Here is a 26,279-nt window from a genome sequence, read left to right on the forward strand (position 1 = left end):
CGACGCCCTTTCCCCAGAGGTAGCAGAAACGAAAGGATGGAGAAGGCAATTTGGTTGCTCTAGAGCTGGACGCACGCAGATGCCTGCCATGTACTCCATCACCCCCTCAATCCAAACTGAGAGCGAGAACCGGCTCAAACACAGGAAATTAACAGCAGAGTGAGGATCTGAACTTGGACTTCCCCACACCGAGGACCACCGATCCGGCTAAGAAACCCATGGGCGCCCAGACACTCCACACACTGGCCCTTCACGCCAGCTTTGCCTAAGGTGTGACGCCTGACGGTCGCCATCCTTGCCACGCTCCGTCACCAAGGCCACCCCCTCACCTGCTGCTCCAGAAGCTGGGCTGGCCCTGCAGTGACCTCGCCAAATCCCCGGGGATTCTGAGGCTGAGGGTAGGGGCATCAAAGCCAGCACACGGGCGCCAAGGACGCGGCGTCCCCTACCTTCCGATAGACAGCACCGATGACGGCGGTCTTGACCCTCATGCCGCTGACGAAGCAGATGTGGAAGTACTGGTGCAGCACGAGGGTCTGCAGGCAGGCGCTGACGAACAGCAGCCCCGTGTACAGGTAGCCCTGCCAGCCCGGGGCCTCCGTGTCGTTCACGAAGTTGATGAGCAGCCTGCCGGGGAGAGGGGAGGATGTGACTGTGACGCGTGGGGGTGTGAAGAGCGCTCAGGGCTGGTGCTACGGCGCTCTCGGGCACTGGCACTTCGGTTTCACGGATGGAGACACAAGCCCACGGTGACCCGACTGCGCGGGTGGCCCAAGCCACTTGTGACAAGGGCCTCTGCCGTGGCATCCTTGCACTGATCACTGTCTCATCACCAGAAAGTCACCCGAAGGTGACCAAACGGGAACTCAAGGGACGGAGGGAAGGAGGATGGATGCGAGGCCCCGAGGGCCAGAGAAGCAGAGCGGGGAGGAGAGAGCAACCTCATTTCTGACTTCGCGGTTCCTGGTTGACGTTTTTCATGAGACCTGCCAGCACTTCCTTGCTCTTGGCGTTCCCAAATGCACCCATGTCCTCCCCATTTGGAATTCACAGAGGCCTAGTGGGTCCCTGTGACCTACAACCAAAGTGGCCTTAACTAAGACAGTAATTTAGCAAAGCCTAAAACGGAGCAGGTCACAACGGAGACACGGGCTGTGGGCACACCACGGGGCCCTAAGGCAGTGACGTAAGCGAAAGGCCAAATGGAGGAGATGGGGCCCCCTCAGGAGGGAAGGGGGCTGGCTTACTTCAAGAGCTCGGGGCCGGCAAACATCATCAGGTCGTGGATGGCCTTGAACAGGAAGCTCATGAGGAAGTAGGGCCCGAAGGTCTTATATAACACCTTGAACAGACAGGGCTCCCGGTCCTTCTGCGGGGACTTGACGATCAAGGCCTCCGCCTCCTCGTTCACGTCCAGCTTGGAGCCTCCTTTCGGCTTGGCGGCCTCCTTAGAGGAGTACGTGATCTTCACCGGCTGCCTGGAAGGCAGGGTGGGAAACGGCTGTGGGGTCCGCCAGAGACGCAGCCACCACCCCAGGGAGGCCCGGGGACATCCCCCTTTGGGGAAGGCAGAGCCAAAGTCAACAAGCCACCGCAGAGGGGCAGCTCAGCACAGTGGCTCTGAACACGGAGGCGGGAGCCCCGGGTTCGGATCCTGGCTTGGCCACTGGCCGGCGGTGTGATTTTAGGCAACTTCCTTGACCTTGAGGCCTTTGTTTTCTCATTTGTAAAACAAGGACGACAGAAGGACCCACTTCACAGGGCTGCTGTGAAAACTGAGTTGGTAACGTTGGTAACTGAGTTAGAACAGTGCCAGCCCCAAACTGATCTACAGAGTCAACACAATCAAAATGAGGGCCGGGCGCGGGCCGGCTTCTAAAAGCTGCCTGCATTCCTAGACGCACGGCCACTCCTTCCATCTTCAGAGCCGGCATCTAGCACCTCCTCTCCCTGACCTCCTGTCCCCCACTCACAAGCAAGCTTGTGACGACATCACACCTGCCCAGAAGAGACAGAATATTCTCCCCATTTCAAAGTCAATCTTTCATCACATCCACAAACCTTTCGTCCTGTAAAGTAACACATTCCCAGGCTCTGGGATAAGGACACGGACACTGTTGGGGGACGGGTGCATTATTAAGCTGACCACAGAGGATACTTTCTGTTTTCCATGTTGTCATATCGCCACCTAAGGTCCTTCCCTGCTTGTGTCACTTGTTTTCCCTGACTGGGATTTTTGGTAGGACTTCTTTTAACTTATACAGGCCTTCTTGGCAAGGAGGAAGGAAGAGGCTCAGCCTCACTGTCCTGCACACCACTTCCTGGGCAGGACCTTGCGCCGCATGGGCTGTTCTCAACCACCAGGAGACGGGTGCCCAAGGGCAGGGAAGAGGACTCAAGCAGGCAAGGGAGGAAGGCCCAGACCCGGGCGGTGGAGGTCAAGTGCAGGGGACAGGATCAGCTAAGTCAGGAAAGGAAAACACCCAGTCACCAAGAGGCCTGTACGGCTGAAAGGAGCTCCTGGATGAGAGAAGAAACACACAGACCATCTGAATGGTCCAGTTGCAAGAAGTCAGGAAAGCTGAGCAGAGAAGGTTTGAGTCAGGATAAAATTGCCCAGAACAGAGGGACAGAAAGGGCCAGGAGGGTGGGGACTGAGAGGAAAAAGGGATTTGCTCACTTGATCCGAATTTTAACGTGGGCAAAGGGAACAATCAGCCACTTTTCCACTAATATGGCCTGAACCCCTGCCATGGGCAGGGAGCTGAGGAACCCCCACCAGCAAGGAGCCTCGTGAGAGTGTGAGATTCAGTTCAGCCTAAAGCAACCTCCTAACACATTTTTAAGTTCGGCCTAAAGGCTTCTCCATCCATAGTGAACTGTAAACGGACTGTAACCGACTCTGGTAACAAGGAGGCAGGTCTCAGCCAATCGCAGGCAGCGAACTTTCAAACCATGTTCACATAAGGCGAACACTGAGCTGCAACCAATCCAGCTGTTTCCTGCATGTCACTTTCTCTTAATGTTGGGTCTGTCCACATGGCGGACCCAAAGTCACCGTGAACCTACGGTACTTCTGGGGGCTGATGATTTGTGAATCATCCTTGGCTCGATTAAACTCTGTTAAATTTAATCTATCTAAAGTTTGTCTTTTAGCATTTGGTGTCAGAAGTGGGACTCTAAGTAGTGCTCCCAGCAACCTCCAGAAGCTGGGGATCACGGGAAAGTTCTCTTGGATTCTAAAGCTCCACAGATGTGTCTTTTGGGCTACCCGAGTTTGAGCAAATTTTTGACCTGCATTCGGTTTGCCAGTTGCAACAGAAACTGGATTGGACCCAGGATTGGACTGGATCTGACGATGACCTGGATTGGATACAGTGAGAGGCCTCAGATGTCTGACTGGGTCAGAGAGAAACTCTGATGTCAACAAATGGCAATACTGCAAGGGGTGTAAACTCTGGCTTTTGAAAATGTGTGGGGATTTTGGGGTTCAACCCCCTTTTGTTTCTTTTTCTTCCAGCCTTAGACAGGAAAAAAATCATTGCCTAAGGTGAGCAAGGGGATCTGAAAGCTGAAGTCAAGACTCAAGATAAAAGTTGGAACCTTAACTTCCTAACAACTGAGTACTGCACCTTCAGGCTACACTACCTTTCCATGTATAAGCATTAAGCCTTGGAAGCAACAAATGCTTATAAAAAATGGTGAAATCTTACGAAAGATAATTTACAATTATAGTGGAACATTCTAAATGAACAACACTGCACTTCAAGAAACGCATTTTAAATGAGGGCTCCCGAATTAGGCTCATCCAGGGATGTCTACTGAAGTGCAGAAACTTCTATGAAGAGTTCAAGATTTGTACTGCCTCTTTTAAAAAACTCTTAACAAAAGAGTGTGCCACACTCCCGGCACACGCTCTTAGAGGGTTGTGGCAGATGGAATCCATGGGCCACTTAATCAATATTTTTCTCTCTTCTCTTCTGCCCAAACTGCCTTCACTATACGTGAGCCTCTATCCCATCCGGCAGATGAGCCAACTATGGCCCAGGGAAGTGAGGCCTCTTGCCCAGAACCACAAAGCTGGTAAAAGGCAACACTGCCAGTGGCCCGACCTGGATTCAGGCCAGGGCAAGGAGGTGACTAGATCATCCTGAGTGTGTCCGGCTTCCCAGGAAGTGCAAGGAAACTCACACTTACTTCCTACACTTGGCACATTCCTTCTTCCAGTTCTTTACCAGCACAGGCACAACTTGTTCCGACGTGTCCTCCCTGTTGAGGGACCAGAGGTCACTGCCCTCCAGGGGCTGGCGGTAGCCCCGGATCATCAACCTGGGCCAAGACACAAGGGAGCAGTCAATGAGAGCCGATTCAAGGAGGAGGAAGAGGAGGAGGAAGAGGGTGGGGCTCACTCCGCACACCCAGCGACCTTGCCACCTGAGGCAGCCACACAACTAAGAAAATCCCAACACGGATGGACATTCAGGCATGTTACATAATTACTGCTTATTCTGTTAGGTCACCTAGGAAAAATGTCTTCATTTTTTTTTTTAAAGATGCACACAGAAGATTCAGGAGGGAAATATCAGGATAGGCTCCAACTTACTTTTTAGATCTTTAAATTTTAAAAGGCTGCTACGACAAAGCACTAGCAATCTTATTTAAATCTGGGTGATGAGTAGTTGTAGTATACCAGCCTTTCTACATGTGTGAACGCCTTCCGGATAAACAATAGACCTAGTATTTTCATTTGATATTTTGAAATAAATTCAAACTTATAGAAAAAAAAAATCACAGGAATTGTACAAAGAATTCACTTAGCTCACTACTGTTAACGTATTGCAGTATCACTGTCTGTCTTATCTACCTGCACACACACACATGCAAACACATCATCTTTTTCTGAACCGTTTGAGAGTAAGTTGCAGACTCTACACGTCTTTACCCCTAAAACTCTGTATGTATCCCCCTGAAATCCAGGACAAGATCTTATATAACCAGAGTACAGTTATCGAAAACAAGAATGCAGTCCATATTCAAATTACATCAATTGTCCCAGTGACGTTTAAAATAGTAATTTGAAAAAATTACATAGAACATTTCATTTAAAAAAAAGATGTTTGTAAAAAGTTCATAAAGACAAAGATGATGCTTACTAGGGGGGAAAGAGATTCAAATAATTCCCAGTAAGATGTTGACAATGGGCAGAACAAGACAGAAGGAAGTATATCAAAATGTAAGCGCGGTTGCCTCAGGGTGTTTTCTTGTTGTTGATCTTTGCATGATTCTCTTACCCACACCTCCTATGGTCTGTGTGTAGTATTTTTCCAACGGGGGAGAGAAGATGGTATCAGTAATATTAATAACTATACCTAATGTAAAAAATGCCCAAAACTACAGCTAAGAGCAGGATAGCTTGTGGCTACCCCAGGCCAAGACTTCCACAGGGGTTCAAGCTGCTCATGGTTCATGTATTGATTACAGTCAAGTGCATGACCTTGGGGGACAGAGTCAGTGTCTCTGAGACCATGTGCCCAGCACAGGCAGACTCAGGACACAATTCCGTAGAAGAGCAAAGGAGGGAGGGAAAGAGGAAGGGAGCAACAGGGGAGCTGAGCTGCGTTTGTTCATTTGTTTGTTCATTCATTCACTCATTCACTCCCCATGACCCACCCAGGGTATGGGGTGCCCGCCTTACCCTGTGATCCACCAGAAGGTGATCCTGGAAAGGAAGGAGGCACCGGATTCCGGGCAAGGATTCTAGGGGGGAGAAAGGACAGGGTGGAAAAGAAAAGGTAATTAATGATTAAACTTGTCGCCTATGCCAGGGCTTGGAAAGGAGTTGTCGGTTGGCCACTCTTCCTTCAAAAGGACCACCACCCGCTCCCGTACTGTTCTTCCCCCAAATGAATTCCTCTCCTGAGCACCAGGAGAAAGAAACGCATGGCAGCTCCTGTAGTTCCACCCAACGAGTAACTCCTGAGTGTCAGTACACTGTGCTTCAGACCCACCGGATCTTAGGACACCACACCCATCCCACGAGCTGGGGTTACTGTCAACCCCACTTCGCCCATTCATTCCACAAAGATTTGCAGTACTATGTGCCAAATGTTCTACAAAGAACTAAGTACTTGCATTACTTTATATCCCTATAGAACTTTATGAACATGCTACTACTATTACCCCCACCACATTCATCCATCCATCCAACAAACATTTATTTCCTCTACTAGCTAGTTCTAAGTGCTTTACACAAATCACCCTGTCTAATCTTCATAACCACCTTAAGAGGTAGGTGAAAGTATCCACCCTGTTTTGTACTTAAAGAGACCAAAGACCAGAAGTGGGAGGACTTGCCCGAGTTCCCACAGCTAGAAGCAATAGGGACACAACGTGAGCCCCAAAGAGTTAGGCTCCAGAGAGAGAGACCAACTGCTCACATGAGCAAATGCGACAGTGCAATTCTGATACGTGCCTTGAAGGTGGGTAAATATTACCGATGGGACAACGTAAACAGATGGGGGCTCATCTAGTTTATTGGGGTCAGAGAAGGCTTCCTAGAGGAAGATAGTGAAGCTGGCATCTGAAGGGTGAGTAGACGAAAACTAAGGGGAAAGGCAAGGCATGCCCAGCAGAGAGCAGTGTGTGCAAAGGCCCTGTGGTAGAGGGAAGCATAGCAGACTCCAGGAACGAAGACAGGGCCTGAGCAGTCTACAGTGGAGGCCACATAAAGAATTTTGATCTTTATCCTAAGGGCAACAGACAGTCACTGACAGATTCTAAACAAGCTTTGAAAGAACCTATTTCCAAGAAGTACAATATTGCTCAACATCATGCAGACAAGGCAAGTGACATCAGCACAGAGCCTCTGGAGTACAGACAAAAGCCGGCTTTCAATGTGGGTACGTACTGGTCCCTTGGAACACAAGCTTTAGCTCAGGGAAGGGAGGTCACCATGCAGCAATGAGTTCTTTAGCCAAGGACTGGGCTGAACTGTTCCAGTACTTTGCAGAGATAAGGCATTCAGAGAGCCTGATAAGACGGCACACTCTCTCTAATATCGCTCTCTAATCAAGCGGTTTTCCATCCAGGCCAGGAGTGCTTTGAAAAAAGCACTCTGTCTGGGCCCCACCCCACACCCCCAGGGATTCTAATTAAGCTGGTGTGGGGTAGGACCAGGCATTTGTTTTTGTTTTAAACTTCCAGATTCTTCTTGTCAAAGTGGCTGGGCAGGAAACGTACAAGATAAGCCTAGAACATCTTGTTGTGCCGGACAACAAAGAAACTAAAGATGAATGCGATTGTTAGAGGCCCCAGAACCAACCAGAAGCTGCTCCCACTGGCCAACAGAGGGACAAGTGAGCTTCGACCAGGATGATGAGTACAGTGGATTGAAACAGACCAGGTATGTTTAAATACACAAGCTCACACTGATGCTGGAAAAAAAAGAAATGAGCCATTCTGCAACCTCAATGGATTATTGGAACACATTTGATGATATGAAAGAATTATTATTAATAATTTTAAGCCAAAGATGGTACTGCAATTACATTTTTAAAAACCCTAATCTTTCAGATATTGCCACTGGAGAAAGCTGCGTGAAGGTCCACAGGAACTCTACTCTGTTTGCAACTTTGTACGAGCCTGTTTCAAAATTTAAAGTTATTTTGCAGACAGCATAGAATAATGAACTGCCTTGGGCTCTTTAGCCTGCATCATGTTTCCATCATAAACAGCAAAACAAAAGGCTGGAGCTGAGAAGGATCAGGTGGCATTCTGAGGACCTGCAGGGTGAGGCGGATCCCAAGCCTTGCCTGCCTGCCACAATCACTTGGGGAGTTAGTTAAATGCAGGCGACTGGGGCCCCACCCACTCACTCAGGACCTTAGGGCTGGGCCCTGACATCAGCGTACCCGTAATAAGGTGAACCGGGTGCAGCTGGCCCATGGACCTACAGTCCCGACCAACCCACTGGGGAGCAAGTTCAGACTGTGGAGCCAGACGGACCTGGGTTTAAATCCAGCCCTGCCATTTTCCAGCTGAACGATCTTCGGTGAGTCTCTTCCCCTCAAAGCCTTGGTTTTCACATCTGAAAAATGGGAGTAGTTGCTCCTACTGCTGAGCCTACTTCCCAACACCACCAGGAGGAACCAGTGACATGAGGTCCGTGGGACTGAGTTGTAAACTGGAATTTTTCTAGCCTGAGGTGGCGACATCGCTCGAGGAGGTGGCGGTATTTGCTTTGGGGGCCGGGCACAGAATGTTTCATTGCGGGTTGGTTTTTCTTCCTGAAGAGTGGACACCTTCCTGTCCACCCCAGTCAGTGGGTGGGTGATTGGGGAATCACAAAGCCACTTTGAGCCCAAGTCCTACTCCCTGTGAAAGGTGAAGCAAGGTGCTTGCTGGCAGAGAAGGGAACAGAGCGTGGGGCCCGCTGTCAATGACTCACTTATTTCCTGGGCAAATACTTCGGGAGGACCTAGTTACACACTAGGATGAGGGCTGAGTGCTGGGTGCTGAGCTGTGAAGACGACAGTGACAGGGACCAGTGAGGCCCCTGCCTCCCGATGCAAACACAGAGATAACAATAAACAGTGGGAGCTGTGACAAAGGAAAAAACCAGGGTGCCAGAGGGAAGGAGGGGGCAGGGTGCTTAGCAGACGGAACTGGAATCCCAGCTCTGCCTTTCCTGGCTGCAGGACCTTGAGCAAGTTCGCCTGTGGTGAAGATTAAATGAGATAAAACATGTTAAGTACTTAGGATAGTGCCTGGCACTGTGTAAAAGCTCAAGAAATGGTATTATTAGTAGCAGCAATAATAATAATAATAATAGTAAAAACAGCAACAATGGCTTCTAGTGTATCAAAACAGGAAGTGGTACACCTTAAATATACACAACTTTTATTTGTCAAGATACGTCCATAAAGCTAAGGGAGGGAAAAAAAAAAAACAATGGCTTCGTGATACGCCAAGCACTGTACCAAATGCTTTATACATCAGGAGTGGCAAAGTACAGCGCACAAGCCAACTGTTTACAAACAAAGTTTTACTGGAACACAGTCATGCCCGCTCATTTACATATTGTCTGCAGCTGCTTTTCAGCCACACAGCAGAGCTGGGTACTGCCACAGAGACTGCATGGGCTGCAAAGCCCAAGGCATTTACCAACTGGGCCTTTCCAGAAAGAGCTGGCGAACCCCTGCTTCCAGCAACCTACACAATACTCTAAGACAGGTGATTATTAAGGTGTGAAGTCAGGCCTCAAATGTCAGTTGATTGCCTGCAAATCCAGCCGTCTTCAGCCTTGGCATCGGGGCAGAGACAGTGGGGGTTGGCGGAGGGGCCGAAATGCAGCATATGCCCAGCTCAACAAGACCCTCAAGCCCCGGGGACACTAACCCTCACTCTGGCTAGCAAAACTGAGTCCCCAGCCACGGGGCGAAAACTCCTCCTGCAAATACAACATGGTCATGTTACCGACGGAACATTTCGCAGTTTCTAAGCTGCACACTCCAAGAGCTTTGTCCAGTTCTTCTCCCCAGGCTTCCTCTCTCCTCTGGATCCAACATGGATTTTCAGATTATACGAAGTTACTGACAGAGGCCAACACAGGGTCCCCTCCACGGGCAGAGGAGGAAATCTATCAGTTTGGGAGCTGGTTTCTGGACGTCTCTATGTGACACAGAAGGCATTTTGTGATAATACAGACAACTGAACTTCCCAAGTAGCCAAAACTGACAGTAAAAAAAAAAAAAAAAAAATAGGGCACTGCATGACGAGCCAGGCAGCACTGCATTTCACTGAAGGACCACCTCCTGGCATAACTCCTTCGGTGCAAAAGACAGAGCTGCCAGCCAGGGGGTTCCCAGCCAGGGGGTTCCCAGCCTTGGAGGCTAAAATGCAGCAACTCCCATCCCAGGTGGGATGAAGGAGGTTTGTTAATTGGTCCCTCATTCATTCAGCAATGAAAATAATTCAGCCAAGCCTTAGCTGATGGCCGAGGGAGGGAAAGTCTGATTTACAAACAAGCAGAGATGTGTTCTTTGGCATCTATATTGACATCTATCTTTGGCACCATGTGGTTTGGCCAGAAACCCTGTGATTTAAGCCAATTTGGTACAACAGTCCCAGGCACTGATTCTTTGAGCACTGGTCATTCTTTAACTTGCACAAGGTAGTTAGGGGACCCTGCCTGGGTCTTTCAGCATCCTGGCCTGTTTGTCAGAAATTATCTGGGTCTCTACGCATATCTCTGGTTGTGACTCTGCTTTTAGTTCTAATCAGGTTTCTGCCAGTGACGTCCACTCTGCATTGCCCGATGCCCAGCAGTAAGGGACACAGGCAGCAGCAATCTGAGCAGTGGCTCTCAAATAAATACAGCCCCGTCACCAGTAGCACCTGAGAACTTGTTGGAAATGCAAATGTGCGGGCCCCACCCAGACCTAGTGCATCAAAACCTCTGGGGATGGGCCCAGCAACCTGTGCTTTACCAAGCCCTCCAAGTGAAGAAGATACGTGCTCAGATGTGAAAACCCAGTAGGAGGGTTCCTGAACTTCACCACTCTGACCCTCAGTGTCTTTATCTGTGAAATGAGGAGACAGATCAGTCCTGCCTAGTTGGGAGGATTAAATAAATAACACAGTGCACCTTATTACTAGATAGAAACTAAATGTCCAACAGGAAGAGATTCGCCCTACAATGCAAACATCGGGGATTTGTTTGCTTGGCTGCTTACCAGCTGTGCAAACTGCCTCCCTGCTTGGGCTTCCTGTACTGTAGCACACATCATGAATCTTCTGCCTTTCCCATGCACTCCTCTGGTTTTTGCTAGTGTTTGGCACGCTAGCACGCACAAAGTCAATGTCCCAGCTCAGCCTTCCTCTCTGCCTGCCTGGGCACCTGCAATGGCTTTCTAACTGCCACCAACCAATGCATCCTCTTCCTTTCAGCCTGAGGGATCCTCCAAAACCTGTCCGACCTCAGGGTGCCACTCCACTCTGGAAAATCTTTCATCAGCTCCCACCACAGGCAGGTTAAAATCCCAAGTCCTTCTTGTGACACACAATTCTACCCTTGATGTCTCATGCTCTGCTCCCTGGCTCTCCCATCTCCTTCCACTCACCCTCTGGCCCCTCTTACCTAGCCTAGCAGACTTCCACACGGCCCCCAAACACTCACAAGCTCCACTGTACCACTGGGCCTTTGCACAGGCTGGTCTGCACCTTCTTGGCCCAGCTCAGCCGCTGGCATGATGCTGAATGACCAAAGGGCCGACAGCACAAAGGACGAAGGGAGAGAAGATGGAGTTTGCCATGCTTAATGATGGGGTTTGCCATGCTTAATCCTCAACAGCCCAAGGTCAGGCCTGGGGGGGGGGGGGTGGAGACTGACCAACAAGGGGCCCGAGAGAACTTTCTGGAGACCTTGTAATATTCGTATCTTGATGGGGGTTTAAGAGTTATTCATTTATCAAAATTCATCAAATGCTAACGAGATGAGAAATTTCCCTGCATGTAAATTTTAAGGAAAAAACCCAGAACTGTAGGCCGGGCACGGTGGCTCACGCCTGTAATCCTAGCTCTTGGGAGGCCGAGGCGGGCGGATTGCTCAAGGTCAGGAGTTCAAAACCAGCCTGAGCAAGAGCGAGACCCTGTCTCTACTATAAATAGAAAGAAATTAATTGGCCAACTGATATATATATAAAAAATTAGCCGGGCATGGTGGCGCATGCCTGTAGTCCCAGCTACTCGGGAGGCTGAGGCAGAAGGATCGCTCGAGCCCAGGAGTTTGAGGTTGCTGTGAGCTAGGCTGACGCCACGGCACTCACTCTAGCCTGGACAACAAAGTGAGACTCTGTCTCAAAAAAAAAAAAAAAACCCAGAACTGTAAGCAGATATCAAACTCTAGCTAATGGTCTGCATGAAAAGTGTCTGGGTAAAGGGTATTCACGTGTTTCAAAGCAAGTTTCAGCCACCAAAAACACCAGCTGGCTGGCGGGCTGAGCGGCCGGCTGGACAGACAGGAGTGTGATAAAGCAAGGCCGGCAAGATGTTACCCGCGGCTCCGGGTGCTGGGTATGTGGCTGCTCGCTGTGTAACTCTTTCACGTTTTCTACAAGCTTGAAAATGTTCATGGTAAAATGTTGGAGGTAAAATATTCCATGTCGTATGGACAGGACTAAAAATATCTCTTGCTTCAAGTGAGCAGAGCAGCTTTTACTGCATGTCCTAAACCAGTGTTTTCCAACCAGGGGTCTTGTGAAAGGGGGATCCTGGCTCAGTGGGTCTGGGGTGGGGCCTGAGCTCCTGGGGACACCAGACCACGGACCCCGCTGTGAGCGGGGATTATCCACCAAACCATCTGCGGTGGCTGCCATCCCCCTATCTACACGACCCTCCTCCCTGCCACTGCCCAGCAGCAGCCTCGGTGGCAGTAAGGCCAGAGGGTCAGAGGCTCGGTCAGCCCTGCCCTGGCTCCCAGAAGCCTAGTCAGCCCCACAGCAGGCAGCGGAGATGGGAGGAGCCCCGCCGAGAAGCCAGGGCCGGAATAGACATCTGAGTCACGCAGCGGGCGCAGGGCCAGCTGGGGAGCGCGGCCGACACAGTGACTCAGCACAGGCGGCCCGGAGGAGCCGGGCCGTGGCTGATCACCCCAAGGGCTGGCAACATGTGATGGATCACCCACTGCTGCTCGGAGGGCAGGAGGGCTGGACGCTCCCCAGCGTGCCGGCTCCACTGTGTCGCCAGCACTCAGGGTGACAGGAAGACAAGCAAAGAGCATGTCACAGTGTCCTCCTCCCCAGGTCACAGGGCTCAGATCTGGGGCGGGCGAGGGGGTGCAGCCAGCATCAAATTGAGCAACAACCCATTTTCAAGAAGGAGACACTGAGATCCCTAAAGGAAGAGTGATGTGCCCAAAGTCACAAATGTAGCTGATTCTCATATAACCTGAGTCGTACCTTTCACCTCAACTGCAGTTACGTAGTCACGTGGTTATGTGTCTGCTGGCTGCTTCAGGGCTGTGTCCCAGCAAGCTTCCTGACGGCACGTGGCAGACTGTACTTTCCCATGACGCCCAGAACACCATCTGCCACCCCACACACTCTTCTTACAATGAGATGTGCCCACTGACCCACCTAGAATCGGGGTCTGCATCCCTTCCCTTTGCACCTGGGCAGACCTCTGTGACTGCCTCGACCAACAGAGCATGGCAGGAGTGACACCACGTGACTTCTGGGGCTACATCCTTAAAGGTGATACAGCTTCCACCAGCTCTCTCTCTTGGAACACTCACTCTTAGAGACCAGCCACCATGCTGTGAGGACATCAAGGCCACACAGAGAGATCAGACGTAGGTGTCAACTCCAGGGGAGGTTCCAGCCCATGGCCAGCCTTGACCACTAGATGAGAGACTGCGGAAACCCTTGCATTGACTTGAGTCCCAGCCACGTCTGACCACGACCACAGGAGACACTGTGAACCGCCCCGCTGAGCCTAGTCAACACCCAGGACTATGAAACATTGTACTATTATTGTTTGATGCAATTTAATTCATCAATTAATGATGAATTTGTTTGGTTTGTTATGGAGTAACAGATAACCGGAGCATATTCTTAAGGTTAGAATTATGCCACCCCGAAATACCCCACTTTGTTATAAGGACTGTTTGGAACTAAAGGCAATTAAGCAAGAGCAAACACAAAAAGACCTCTTTTGGCCTTCCCCTATCTGCCTAAAAGCAGGCCATACATTTCCCTTCCTATAAATCTTCCCCTTCCCTTCTCCCATACCAGGAGAACAACCATTATCACTGGCAACACTGACATGGATCTACAAAAACAAACCTTACTAAAATAACCCTCATCTTCTACTAGTCTCCCGCATATATTTACCCTCCCACAATTTACCACCTCTAGAAGCCCAAACTCCTTTTTCTTTGTCTTGCCACTTTACCACAAATTTATCACCCTATGTTAAAACAGCATAGAAGCTCTCAGGCCTAATCACTTTCTTAGGATTTTCACTTCTTTTCTGTGAGGCGCCTCCCCATGTGCACACATAATAAATATTCTCTCCTGTTAATATTTTAGTGGTTTGATTTGCAGGCCCCAGCCATTGAACCTAAAAGTGTGGAGGAAACTGTTTTCTCCCCTATAGTTCAAACCATATCTATTTTGTACACTGCAGTGTATCCCCAACACCAAGCATGGTATACAACAGATGCTTAATAAATGTCTGCTGAAGGGATAAAAGTACCTAGGTGGGATTAAACCCCAGGGTTTGTCCAACTCTACATTGAGGCTCCTCTTCCATCACACCATGCTGCCTCCACCACCAAACTTAGGCATAAGTTAAGGTCTAACAGCTCAACCTCTGTGAGGCATAATTCCCTTATCCATTAAAAAAAAAAAAAAAAAAGGCAAACAAAAAACCCCTCCCTTCTCAAAGCTATTGTGAAGTTTAAACCAATGCTTCACAAACTTTTCTATGCACACAGATTACCTGGGGATGCTGTGAAGGTGCAGGTTTTGGTCTGGGGCAGGGCCTGGGATCCTGCATGTCTAACGCATGCCCAGGCAACATTGATGCAGCTGGCCGTGGTCCCCATTTTAAGCAGCAGGGGTTTGAATGAGATTAAAAAGCTCTTAGCACTGCCGAATGGTACATTTAAAATGGTTAAGATGGCAAATTTTGCATTATGTGTATTTCACCAAAATAAACAAATGCAAAATTTTGTTTAATAGAGGACCATGCCAGGCCTTCAGCAGGTCTCCTTATATGTTAGTTCCTCTCCTCTTCCTTCCTTCCTATTAGGAGTGCGTGCAGGCAGAACGGGAGCTTAGCCTGATGTCCCGTGAGGCCTGGTGCAGACCTCACGTTACACAAGACACGTGCCACATGGACCGGGTGCCTCCCCACACCACACGACAAGTCACCACTAAAGGCCCAGCGTGTGCCAGGCTCTGTCTTAGGCACCGAGGTTGCGGGTCTAGATCCAGCCTTACGGAGCTTATAGCCCAACGCAAAGCTGTTATTTAGCCAAGACCCTTCCCTTGAGCGGGCTGTAACCAAGAGAAGTGACACGATTCTGCAGAACTGTCCATCCTGGGTTCAAATTCCTACTCCACCACTCACATTGGGCAAAACACTTTTCTCTGAGACTCAGTGTCTTTATCTGTAAAACGGGAAAAACAATAACAGTACCAAGTTCACCAGGGCTGGGGTGAGGGTTACATAAGGTATGAGGAGCTTAGCACGACGTCAGTATACAGCAGGCATCTCATAAATGGCCATTCCCTTTCCTTTCCTTTCCCAGGATGAAACAGTGCCTGAAAATGGCAGGGAGACAAAGAAGGAAGGTAAAAAGTCATCAGAGCTAAAGGAATGCTCTAGACCAGGGATAGGAAACTTTTTCTGGGAAGAGCCAGATAGTAAATATTTAGGCTTTGTGGGTGACAGTCTCTGTAGTAACCATTCCGCTCCACTGCTGGGCACAGGGCAGCCACAGACCCTCTGTAATGAGTGGGTGTGGCCATGTCCCAATAAAACTTTATTCACAGAAACAGGCAGTGGGCCAGACTTGGCCCATCGGCTGCTGTTGGCCAAACCCTGCTCTAGACTCCAAATGGCACCCCACTGGATTACCAAACAGGAAGCCAAGGGAACAGCAGGCTGGCTGGACAGAGTGCTGGCCGACGGACGCCTTCCTTCCCGGCCCGTGCATAAACGTCACAAACGCACCAGCCCACACGCCCGCCTCTGCACCTGCCGGATCGCAGGGCACAAGACCGAACAGTGGCCTCCACCGCCCTGGAAGACCGAGAGTGACAAGGGGAGCAGGGAGGAGATGAGACGGACAGGGACGACGAGTGGGGAGCAGAGTGGGGTGCCCCAGCCCCCCAAAGCCCAGCCTCCAGGGCCGGCCCTTTCTCTGTGCTTTCTGAATGCTCAGAGCTCCGGCCAACATGGCCCTGCTCTGCCCGGACATTTCACTTTTCTAGAAGACTCAGACAGCTGCAATGTATGTGAAATTCCCTGATTTTTAAATAATCTGCTCGCATTTTCCAAAACCACCATGCCAAGCGAGAAAACCTACAGGCCCGCGAGACGCAGCGGGTTCTCTCCTTCAGCCCCCAGAGGACCCCAAGTCACGTCAAAGGCCCAGTTTCCCGCCTGGAAAGTGGGGAGCACATGACCTCTGCGCCTGGCATGGAAGGAGGACCGAGCGAGCTCCTGGTGGAGCCAGTAACGCCAGCTGCCGCCGTGCGGCGTGTCTCCCTCACGGACGCACACGCGCGCGCACGTCCGCGTCACACTTACGGGATCGTTGATGGTCTCGGAGAACAGGGGCGCGCGGTCTGAGAAACACGACAGCACGAGCTGCACGAGCACGAGGGCGGCGTAGACGTAGAACGTGGCGTCGCGGAACGCGTCGATCCGGGCGTCCTGCACGTGAGGGAGGGAGGAGGAGACGGGATCGCCTTCTGCCCCCAGCTCCCGGGGGACTGGAGGGGACAGCAGAGAGGCGGCTGCATCTGGCGGTCACACCGCTCACCACTGCCTGGGAGGGGTCAGCCTCAGCTGGGGAGAGGAACAGAGCTGCGTCCCGGGCCCGGCTTGCTCCCACTGGCTGTGGGACCTTGTCACCTTTCTTCACCTCTCTGTACCTCAGTTTCCCCACCTATAAACAGACTTGTGGTTCTTAACTGGGGGTGATTTTCCCTCCAAGGAAACATCAGGCAGTGTCTGGGGACACTGTTTGCCATACTTGGGAGGGTTACTGGCACCCGGTGGGGACAGTCCGGGGATGCTCCTAAACAGCCTACACAGCACAGGACACCCACCCCACACCAGCCCCACAACCGAGAAGTCCCGGATCAGAATGTCCACGAGTGCTGAGTTCGAGAAATCCCACCCGAGTCACTGTGAGCCCTAAGACTGCCCGGGAAACACGCTTCGTGCCCCGCGAGGCACTTCAGAAACACAAACTCAATCGGTGTCAGTGCCCTCGCCCATAAAGACGGTCCGTGCCGTACGCTGTGGGTGTTCAATAAATGTTTCCTTTGCCTCCTGCCAGGCCCCAATTAGCTCCGGATGGCAGGAGCAGCAGGTTGGATTTAAAAGTGCACACTCCTCAAAACTCCTGACAGCCACACACGGCTGCCACGATAAACAACTTCCCTGGCCAGCGCAGGGCTGATGCCTCAAAGGTAACGTGGGGACAAGTCTAGGGTCCCCTAGGGAAACAGTCACTCCACAGACATGGCTCGGTCCCAAAATGCAGGCATTTAGAGCCGCACACCCTGCTCTTTACTGCTGACAGGGCTCACAGGCAGCTGGCACTTGCCCACGGCTCCTGCCCTTGCAGGTACCACATAGGCCCCTCAGAGCTACACAGATAAAGGGGGCCCTAGGGAAAGAAGGTTCTAGAACAAAGGCTGGTGTTGATCCGGTACACGGCGTCTACGCACACCAAATGGAGCAAGCATCTCCTCCCAAGGGCTGCTGAAGGACAATGCAGAGCAAGGCACCACTTACCTCTTTTAAGGCATTCATGATTTTGGATCTCAAGATGGCAAGGGCACACACCAGGGCTACGAGCCAGAAGGTGAGCATGACCCCTGAGGACTGGACGCCCTTCCTTCTCTCGAGCTGAATTAAAAAGGTAGCGAGCAGCTGGAAGAGAAAGCCACGTGATAGGAGTTAAGAGAAGGCAGGACCCAAGGCTCCTCGGTCCCAGGGACCTGGTGGATGCTGGGCCTGGGGGAAGGGCTGCCCCCGGCTCGGGGTGCAGGAACTGCCTAAAGGGGACCTGGCTCCCGGTCCAGCTCTGCCCCTGCCTCGCCAGAGCCCATCTGCAAAACGGAGATGCTGACAGCATCGGCCTGGTGACTCGTGGGAATCTAATGAGACCACGTGTAGATCAGGACGGGAAAGGTGAGGTGTGGGAGGAAGCTCCGTTAGAGCAGAGATCAGCGCGCTTTTTCTTAAAGGACCACGTAATAAATAGCTTACGCTTCATGGGCCACAGAGTCTAGGCTGCAACTACTCAGCTCTGCGTGCCAATAAAACTTTATTATTATAAAAACATGCAGAGGACCCAGCGTGAAAAAAACAACACCCACTTGCCCTGACACTCAAGGCTCCACAGGGACAGCCCCTGCCCGCCCTGCCCGCCCCATCTCCCTGGCTCTCTGCTTCAACCGGCTCCACCCCAGTCTGGAAGCCAGCTCTCAAGTTCTCCTGGTGGCCCCAGGACTTTTGCACATGCTCTTCTCCCCAACTGGGAGAACCTCTGCCCTCAGCCCTTTCAACTTTTTAACAACCTGGCTCATCCTTCAGGCCTCAACTCCATTGTCATTCTTTCAGAGAAGGCCCCCTGCCCCCTAGAACAAACCGAGTTCCCCTAATTGCACCCTCTGTAGCACTTTGTACGTGTTGGAACATTCTGTGCCTTTCTAAGGAATCATTTGTTTCATGTGTTTGCACAGCATGAATGTACGCTTTTATCTCCAACTCGCGGCACACAGTAGGAATGAAACACATTTGCTGACTGTCTCCCGTCTTGTACGTCCAGTGCCGGCACATTCTGGTCCCCCAAATATAAGGACAATGTTCCCACCCCATCAGCAGCAGGGCTGGTCCACCGTTCCACCACGGAGCCCTCAAGTGGGGAGGGAGGACGAGGATCCCAGAGGCCAGCTCCCCTCGTGGCACCCACCCTAGGGCCCAAAAACCCACTGAGCCTCAGCCCGTCGCTCCGGCGTCCCCAGTGTGAACATCGAAAGACCAAGAACAGGGAGGGTTAAGTGACCATGAGCCCCTCCAGTCAAAAAAAGAGAGTCTCCCCTTCCAGAAGCAGAGCCCCTATTGACCCATCCCCTCGACACATTTATGGAGTGCTTACTGCATGCCGGGCATGGTGCCAGGCTCTAAGGACATACGGGGAGCAAGAGCCTGCAGGAGAGCCAGGTATCAAGCAAAGAGCCGTCACAAACAGACAGCACAGCAGATGCCGGAGCCATGCCTTGGAGCCTGGGCTGGAATCTGGTTCTACCTTCTACTGGCTGTGCGGCCTGGGGCCAGTTCCCTCACCTCTGGGTACTTCCATTTGCTTATTTATAACAGGGGGATCTCCAGCAAACTGCATAAATGAGTTAATAAATAAAAGGATTAGGATTAAGTGTCCGGCAGAGAGGCAACACCTTATGTGTGGCCATACAGAGTCACAGGCCTCAGGAATGTGAGACCAGCCTAGGCAACACAGCAAGACCCTGTCTCTGCAAAAAAAATTTACAAATGAGCCAGGCACAGTGGCACATCCTTATAGTCCCAGCTACTCGGGAGGCTGAGGCAGGAGGATCACTGAGCCCAGGAGTTTGGAGGCTGCAGTGAGCTACGATCACACCACTGCATTCCACCCTGGGTGACAGAGCAAGACTGTCTTAAAAAGAAAACAAAGTCACAGTCCTTCACTTCCTGGCTCCACCTTGCCTTTCCTGACCCCATCACGTTCGACTTCCATCCTTGAACCTGAACTCTGTGCTCCTGCTTCACAGAACAGCTCGTCCTGCTCCTTCTGACCTTCCAGCCCTTTCCTGGATGAGCTGTCCCCCTGCTCAGAACGTCCTGCCTCCTACTTGCTCCCTCCTCATCCCACGACACTCAAGGGCTTGCCAAGAACTCTGTGGTCACAGCTCAGAAGCTGCGTGATGCAGGGGCTAAAAGCATGGCCCGTCACTTGGCCACGTATTAACTGTGTGACCATGAGCAGGGTACTTAACCTCTCTGGGCCTGTGGGGACAGAACAGTACCCATCTCACAGGGGTGTTCTGAGAATTAGATGAATTTTTTTTTTTTTTTTTGAGACAGAGTCTCGCTTTGTTGTCCAGGCTAGAGTGAGTGCCGTGGCGTCAGCCTAGCTCACAGCAACCTCAAACTCCTGGGCTCGAGCGATCCTTCTGCCTCAGCCTCCCGAGTAGCTGGGACTACAGGCATGCGCCACCATGCCCGGCTAATTTTATATATATATATCAGTTGGCCAATTAATTTCTTTCTATTTATAGTAGAGACAGGGTCTCGCTCTTGCTCAGGCTGGTTTTGAACTCCTGACCTTGAGCAATCCGCCCGCCTCGGCCTCCCAGAGAGCTAGGATTACAGGCGTGAGCCACAGCGCCCGGCCGAATTAGATGAATTTTAAGACATGTAAAACACCAGGACCACTGCCAGGCACATAGGAAGTACTCGATACATGTCAGCTATAATTAACAAAGTACTTTCCCTGTCTGTATCGTCCATTAAGTTTCAGACCCCCACGGCTCGGGCAGTTTCCTATTCAGTTTGGTATCCCACCTCCTACACCGCAGCCGGAAAACTTGAGAGGCCATTAGGCCCCAGGCAGTTTGTGTAAATGACCGAGATGGCCAGTACAAGAAGAAAAGGTGACATCAGCCATTCAGCCTCAGTGGCAGGGAAGGCAAGAGGGCATGATGGGGACTGTGGCAAACTGGACAACGCCTGCCCCATGCAGAGGCTGCAGCTGCATCCCAGCTCCAGCTAGCTGCTACCCTAAAACACTATGAGTCCAGCGCTGCCTGATCTTTGAGTTTTTCAAAAGAAGCCAGATTTCTGATTTTTTTTTAACTGTGAGGTTTCATATGTCTAAACGCTGGCTACTGTGTTTGGTCTGCACTGTGATTGGCAGATGGCTGAGGATTCGCAGCCAGCTTCTACTTACCATGGTGATGCCCAAAAGGGTTGGGCTGACCAGAAACACTGGGGCCAGGAATATGCCCCGACTTCTTTCCCAGAAAGAGTAGAAGAGGTCTGCCCAGCAGACGATCCACAGCAAAAATCCCAAGGCCTGGAAGAGAAGCACGTGCACGTTGTACAGGAGACAGTACCAGAACTTCCCCCAGCACCTCCAGAAAAGCTCGGCCTTGGGGGGACCAGCCAACCCCACAACCATGGTCCTTGGACACAACATATATCGTCTGGAATGTGGACGAGTCCTCGTTAGGGCTAGCCGCCAGCTGGGCTGTCCCCCGCTGGTCTGGAACACCCCGCTCCCTCCGACAGGACGCTGCCTGGTCACTGTTCTCCGCAGCACCCGAGAACTCAGGAGCTCAGCCCGCAGCTGATCGGAACCCGAGACCCCAGCGCGCTGCCTGAGAGCGCCTCGTACCGTGACCGTTCATTCTGCGACATTCAGCCCCTCTCACCGTGACCGTTCATTCAACGACATTCAGCCCCTCCCACCGTGACTGTTCATTCAGCGACACTCAGCCAAGCAGCACTTCTCAAGGGCCTGCCATGCAGCGCACACTTTCCAAGGTGCCAGGGAGACAACAGTGAACAAAACAGAGCTAAGTCCCTGTCCTCATGGAGCTAACAGCGCACGTGGAAGGAAACCAGCAAGAAACAAACTGAAAAATACATAACACATGTCAGAGAGGAATAAGGGTCACAGGGAGAACTAAAGCAGGTGGGGAAGGCCCTGGTTGGGGAAGGCCCCTCGGATCAGGTGACGTCCGAGTAAAGAGCTGAAAAAAGTGGCTTCGAAAAGAACCGAGACAGATGCTAAGTCTGGAAGAAAGAGGGGCAAGGGGCGTGACATTTCCACGCTCTTTGCGTCCCCTCTCGGATCGCTGATCAGCTCCGAGGGGGAAAAGCAGGGCCTGTGTATGGGGACCCCAGGCAGCACTTTGATCGAATGATCAAAACCAAACCGGCCAGCGAGGGCAGATGCAGCTCTAGCTGGCAAAGCCTGTGAAGGACACACGTCCCTTTGTAGTTTTCCCACCAGATACGCATGACCCTAACCCGTGACTCGGCGGGAGACGCCGCTCAAACCCGAACCGAGGACGTGCTATAAAATAACGGCCACGTTCTTCATACAGGTCATTGCCACAGAAGACAAAGGAAGGTGAAGGGTTCTTCCAGAAGGAGGAAAACTAGAGGGACAACAGGACTGCGTGCCGTACGTGGCCGTGGATGGGACCCCGAGCTAGCGGGGGAAGGTGCTAGAAAGCGCAGTCTTGGGACGACAGACAAAACCGGAATACAGACTGCAGGTTTTTAAAGACATATCAGGCCCGTGTGAAATTTTCTGCGTTTCACACCTGTACTGTGCTCACGAAACAGAATATCCCTGTTTTGAGGAAAGACACACTGAAAAATTAAGGGGCAGAGGGGTGTGGGGGGTGCTACCCATTCTCAAATGACTCAGAAAAAATAAACAGGAATATACATACGTATATGCAAAGAGTAAAAGTGCATGAGAAAAATGTGGTAAAATGGTAAAAATCAGGAAATAGGAGTCATGGGTCGACAGGGTCAGAAGGCAGTTCTTGGTTTCATTTTTGCAGTTTTTCTGTGGTTTCCAATTATTTCAAAACAAACTCTTTTAAAGTTAAAAAAAAAAAAAACTCAATCGATAAAAAGGAGATAGCCTCAGTATGGCAGGAAGACCCCCTGACAATCTCCCGATAATCCCCTGAGAAGGATCTTATCATTTCCATTGCATAAATGGGGAAACTGAGTCTCGAGGAGGTTAAAAAAATTTGCCCAAGGCCAAACACCACATGGCAAAGCTGAGATTTGAACCCATGTTTGACTCCAGAGCTCTAGCTTTCATCTCCCACGTTACCCTCTTGCCTTCTAGAAAAAGGAACTTAGGGCTGATGAAGCAGAAGAAAAATATCAGTTTCCAGCGGCCACTGCCACCACCACCACCACCCCCGCCCCCGCCCCCCGTGCACCTGCCAGCCCATGAGGAAATCCCAGTGACTCACAGTTTTGGCTTTATTGAGATGTGTCATCTGGATGTAGCCCCGGTCATGATGGGAGAGATAGAGGAAGTAGAAGGGGAAGCAAGCCCAGAGGTAACAGCAAGGCACCCACACGAGCACGGTGTTCTGAAAGCACTTGGTGAAGTCGGGGTTGCTGGTGTACCACGTGAGGTTCCAGTCCTGCCAACAAAACACAGGTGGGGGGTCAGCGGGACAGCCGGAAAGGACAGGACTTGTGCAGAGTTCAAACCAGCTGCTGCGGGGCTCAAAAACAGAAGACCCCCGCAGCCCTACATCCCTGCTGGGGTGAACACGCAAACGCAAACGATCCGCCGTCAGAAAGACGAAGAAAGGAGTACCGAGGAACGAAGGTACATTGCATCTCACCCAACAGACAAGTTGCACAAAAGACAGAGGCAGCATTTAAAGGAGCCCAAAGGATAACTGCTTGTAAACCGAAGAAACCTTTAGCCACGTGGATCGCTCCTACTTACTAGCTTGTGAACTCAGGACTTTCCAACCTCCTCCTCCTCTTCCACCACCACGAGGGGTGACATTCTAGTTGTAATTCTGTGTGCCAGGCCTTATTCTAGGTGCTTTAAAAGTATTACCTCCCTTAATTCTCTGAGCTAGGTACTTCGTCACGTCCTTTCTCAGACGTGAAAACTGAGGCCCAGAGAAGTTGAGTGAAATGCCTAGGATCACACAGCTGGTAGGATCTGGAGCTGAATTTTACCACTGAACTACCCGGCCTCAGAAACAAATTTGTTTCAGTTACTAAAAAAAAAAAAAAAAAAACCTGGATTTTGTTGAAGAGACATGCCAAATAGGTAAATAGATATACACATAAACAGATCAGGTGTATCTGCCCAAGAATAAACCTCAACCAGCTGTTAAGGGTTTTGTAACAGAGGATTTCAACTTGACTCAAATCTTGGTCTGACAATTGACTATAATAGTTACACAACTTCGGGGAAAGTTACTGCCCTTTCTTGTGGGGTCTCAATTTCCCACCCCTACCATGATTAGGTTGGATCAAATAAGCGGTGTGAAACAGGTACCCAAACTAGGCCAATGTGGCCCACAGAGGGTTTACTGTTATTGTTATTATTTTAACCATGCTTTTTTGTTGGGTTGCTTGGTTTGTTCTGAGACAGGGTCTTGCTCTGTTGCCCAGGCTGGAGTGCAATGGTGCCATCACAGCTCACTGCAGCCTTGAACTCCTGGGCTCAAGCCATCCTCCTGCCTCAGACACTCGAGTGGCTGAGGACTACAGGTGTGTAGGACTATAGGTGTGTGCCACCACACCTGGCTAATTTTTTATGTTTTTGTAGAAACAGGGTGTTGCTACATTGCCCAGGCTGGGCTCAAATTCCTGGCCTCAAACGATCCTCCTACTCCAGCCTCCTAAAGTGCTGGGGTTACAGGCATGAACCACCACACCCAGCCTACGCATGCTTTTTAATTTTTTTTTTTTTTACATTAGATGCCAACATTTAAAATCAGATCATTTCATATAAAAAACTTAGATTTCTGGCTTTCTCTTTAAAAATCAGAAAATCTGGCAGCACTGGGCCCATATCCCTGCTTCACGGCTGGCCATGGGCAGGAGCTGGGAGTGGCCAGTCTTGGAGCAGGTCCGCGTGCTCCAGCCGGCTGCAGCCCCCACCCTCCCCTCCCACCGCACTATGTGTCTTCCCGCAACCACCTGAGTGAGACCACCAAGGAATTCTGGGCAACCCGGCACCGCACAGCTCCATACAAGTTTCAAAGCCACGGTCAAAAAACATTACAAAAAAAGAGAAAGTGAGAGAAATGAGATCATTTCACACTTAAAGAAAACATCTGACAATGTGATCAAGATATATGTGTTCCAGGAAGTAAAGAGCTCTAGTTATTCTCAACAATGTGAATATACTTACCACTACTGAATTATATATTTAGAAACAGTTACGATGGTTAAAAAATTTTTTTTTAAATAAAGGAGTTTGACGTCAAAAAACAAACAAAAAAGAGTCTACACTGGTTCTGCAGAGGCACAACTGTTCCATGATACAAATGGCTGCTCTTCCAGAACCAAGAACAAGGAATCACTAAAAAGTTAACTTTACGAGGCCAACACGCACAAGGAGATTTACCTATGAAACCTCAAGACACAAAGGACCAAGTCCGTGCCTTTGTGGACTCGGGCACTTGGATGACAGCGTTGTAAACAAGAATTTGATCGTGGAGAAGGAGTGACATCTCAAAGACCGATTATTTTAAGTGGTTTCACGTTGCTTGTAATTCTTAAGGTGATGGCTGGGAACAAGGATTAAACTGTTGGGGGTAATTAAATACAGAACAGTTTCTGAGCAGTTGCCAGAAAAAGTTCATTCCAAAGGAATGTGACCTTCTAGAAAGAAAACAATGCTGGGGCTTCACAGATGCAGAGAAATATGCAAGAAACACGGTTGCATACGTGAGACGTTCAAGTGACCTGATCCGAGTCCCAGTTGTTCCTTGCCTGGACTACTGCAATAGCCTCCTCACCCTTCCCTGCCTCCAGCCTCTCCTGGTCCTACTCGGTCCTTCCACAACAGCCAGAGAGTATCTATCCGTCCGCACGTCCATACGTGCATCCACGGATGTATGTAACTACCCAACCATGAACCCATCCACTGCCCACCAACTCGCCCACCTACCCACCCATGCATCCATCCACGTCGTTCTATTTATTTTTCATAGGCAACAACATTTGTGTGCTACTTTTTCGAACCACACAAAATGGTACACAGCGAACTCCCTGAATTGGGAGTCCCCTACCCCACCCCACAGGCAAACGACCCCACTAACATCTTGTGTGTTCCTCCAGACAGATTCCAAATGCAGCCTGTCTACTGCGTTTCCCCAAAAGGCACCACAACACATACTGTTCTGTACCTTGCTTATTTTTACTTAGTATTGGAAACTGATCTTTATCAGTAGCATGGATCTGCTTTATTCTTAACATTTTATTTCTTCTGAACAAAGGGATAGAAGGAACAAGCCTTCTGTCCATCCATTCCCTAAACCCTCTTCCCCAGTCCCTCTCTCTACAGGCAACCATCTTCAGTTTTTTGTGTATTCTTTCCAGAAAATATTTCATGCATACACGACAAAAATAAATATATATTTTTGGTTATCAAATGGAAACAAACATCACATAATGTTCTGTACCTTGCTTTTTGCTCTTAATAATAAATCTTAAAGATCATCCCACTGTATACATCAACAGTTTGCTCATTCTTTGTGGTCCATTGTACGGATGAACTTGACTTTATTCAGTCTCCTGGTGACTTGGCATTTGGGTTGCTCTTACAACCAATGCAACACTGAACAAATAGGCTGGTAGGAGCCTCATTTCACAAACAAGCCAGTATATTTGTAGGATAACTTTCTAAAAGTGAACCTGCTAGGTCAAAGGTTGCATACAACATTTAGACAGACACTGCCCTCCAAACAGGTAATGTA

At 50.3% G+C, this 26,279-nt stretch overlaps 1 protein-coding gene across 3 annotated transcripts in view; it reads right to left on the minus strand.

Annotated features, from left to right (window-relative positions):
* Positions 1-26,279, minus strand: part of ABCC1 (ATP binding cassette subfamily C member 1 (ABCC1 blood group)) — a 115,870-nt gene that overhangs the window by 57,929 nt on the left and 31,662 nt on the right. For 2 of the 3 annotated variants that reach the window (XM_020281636.2, XM_075995145.1), the window contains exons 2-9: positions 22,791-22,967; positions 20,735-20,860; positions 17,536-17,673; positions 16,318-16,443; positions 5,696-5,757; positions 4,198-4,329; positions 1,248-1,478; positions 450-627 (exon numbers count right to left, since the gene is read on the minus strand). In XM_020281636.2, the coding sequence (XP_020137225.1) occupies positions 450-627; positions 1,248-1,478; positions 4,198-4,329; positions 5,696-5,757; positions 16,318-16,443; positions 17,536-17,673; positions 20,735-20,860; positions 22,791-22,967 (1,170 nt within the window). Of the gene's footprint in view, positions 1-449; positions 628-1,247; positions 1,479-4,197; positions 4,330-5,695; positions 5,758-16,317; positions 16,444-17,535; positions 17,674-20,734; positions 20,861-22,790; positions 23,558-26,279 lie in introns of those variants that run through there. The other variant, XM_075995144.1, reaches the window with a different exon arrangement.

This window comes from Microcebus murinus, chromosome 19 (assembly GCF_040939455.1).
Source record: "Microcebus murinus isolate Inina chromosome 19, M.murinus_Inina_mat1.0, whole genome shotgun sequence".
Classification (NCBI taxonomy): Eukaryota; Metazoa; Chordata; class Mammalia; order Primates; family Cheirogaleidae; genus Microcebus; species Microcebus murinus.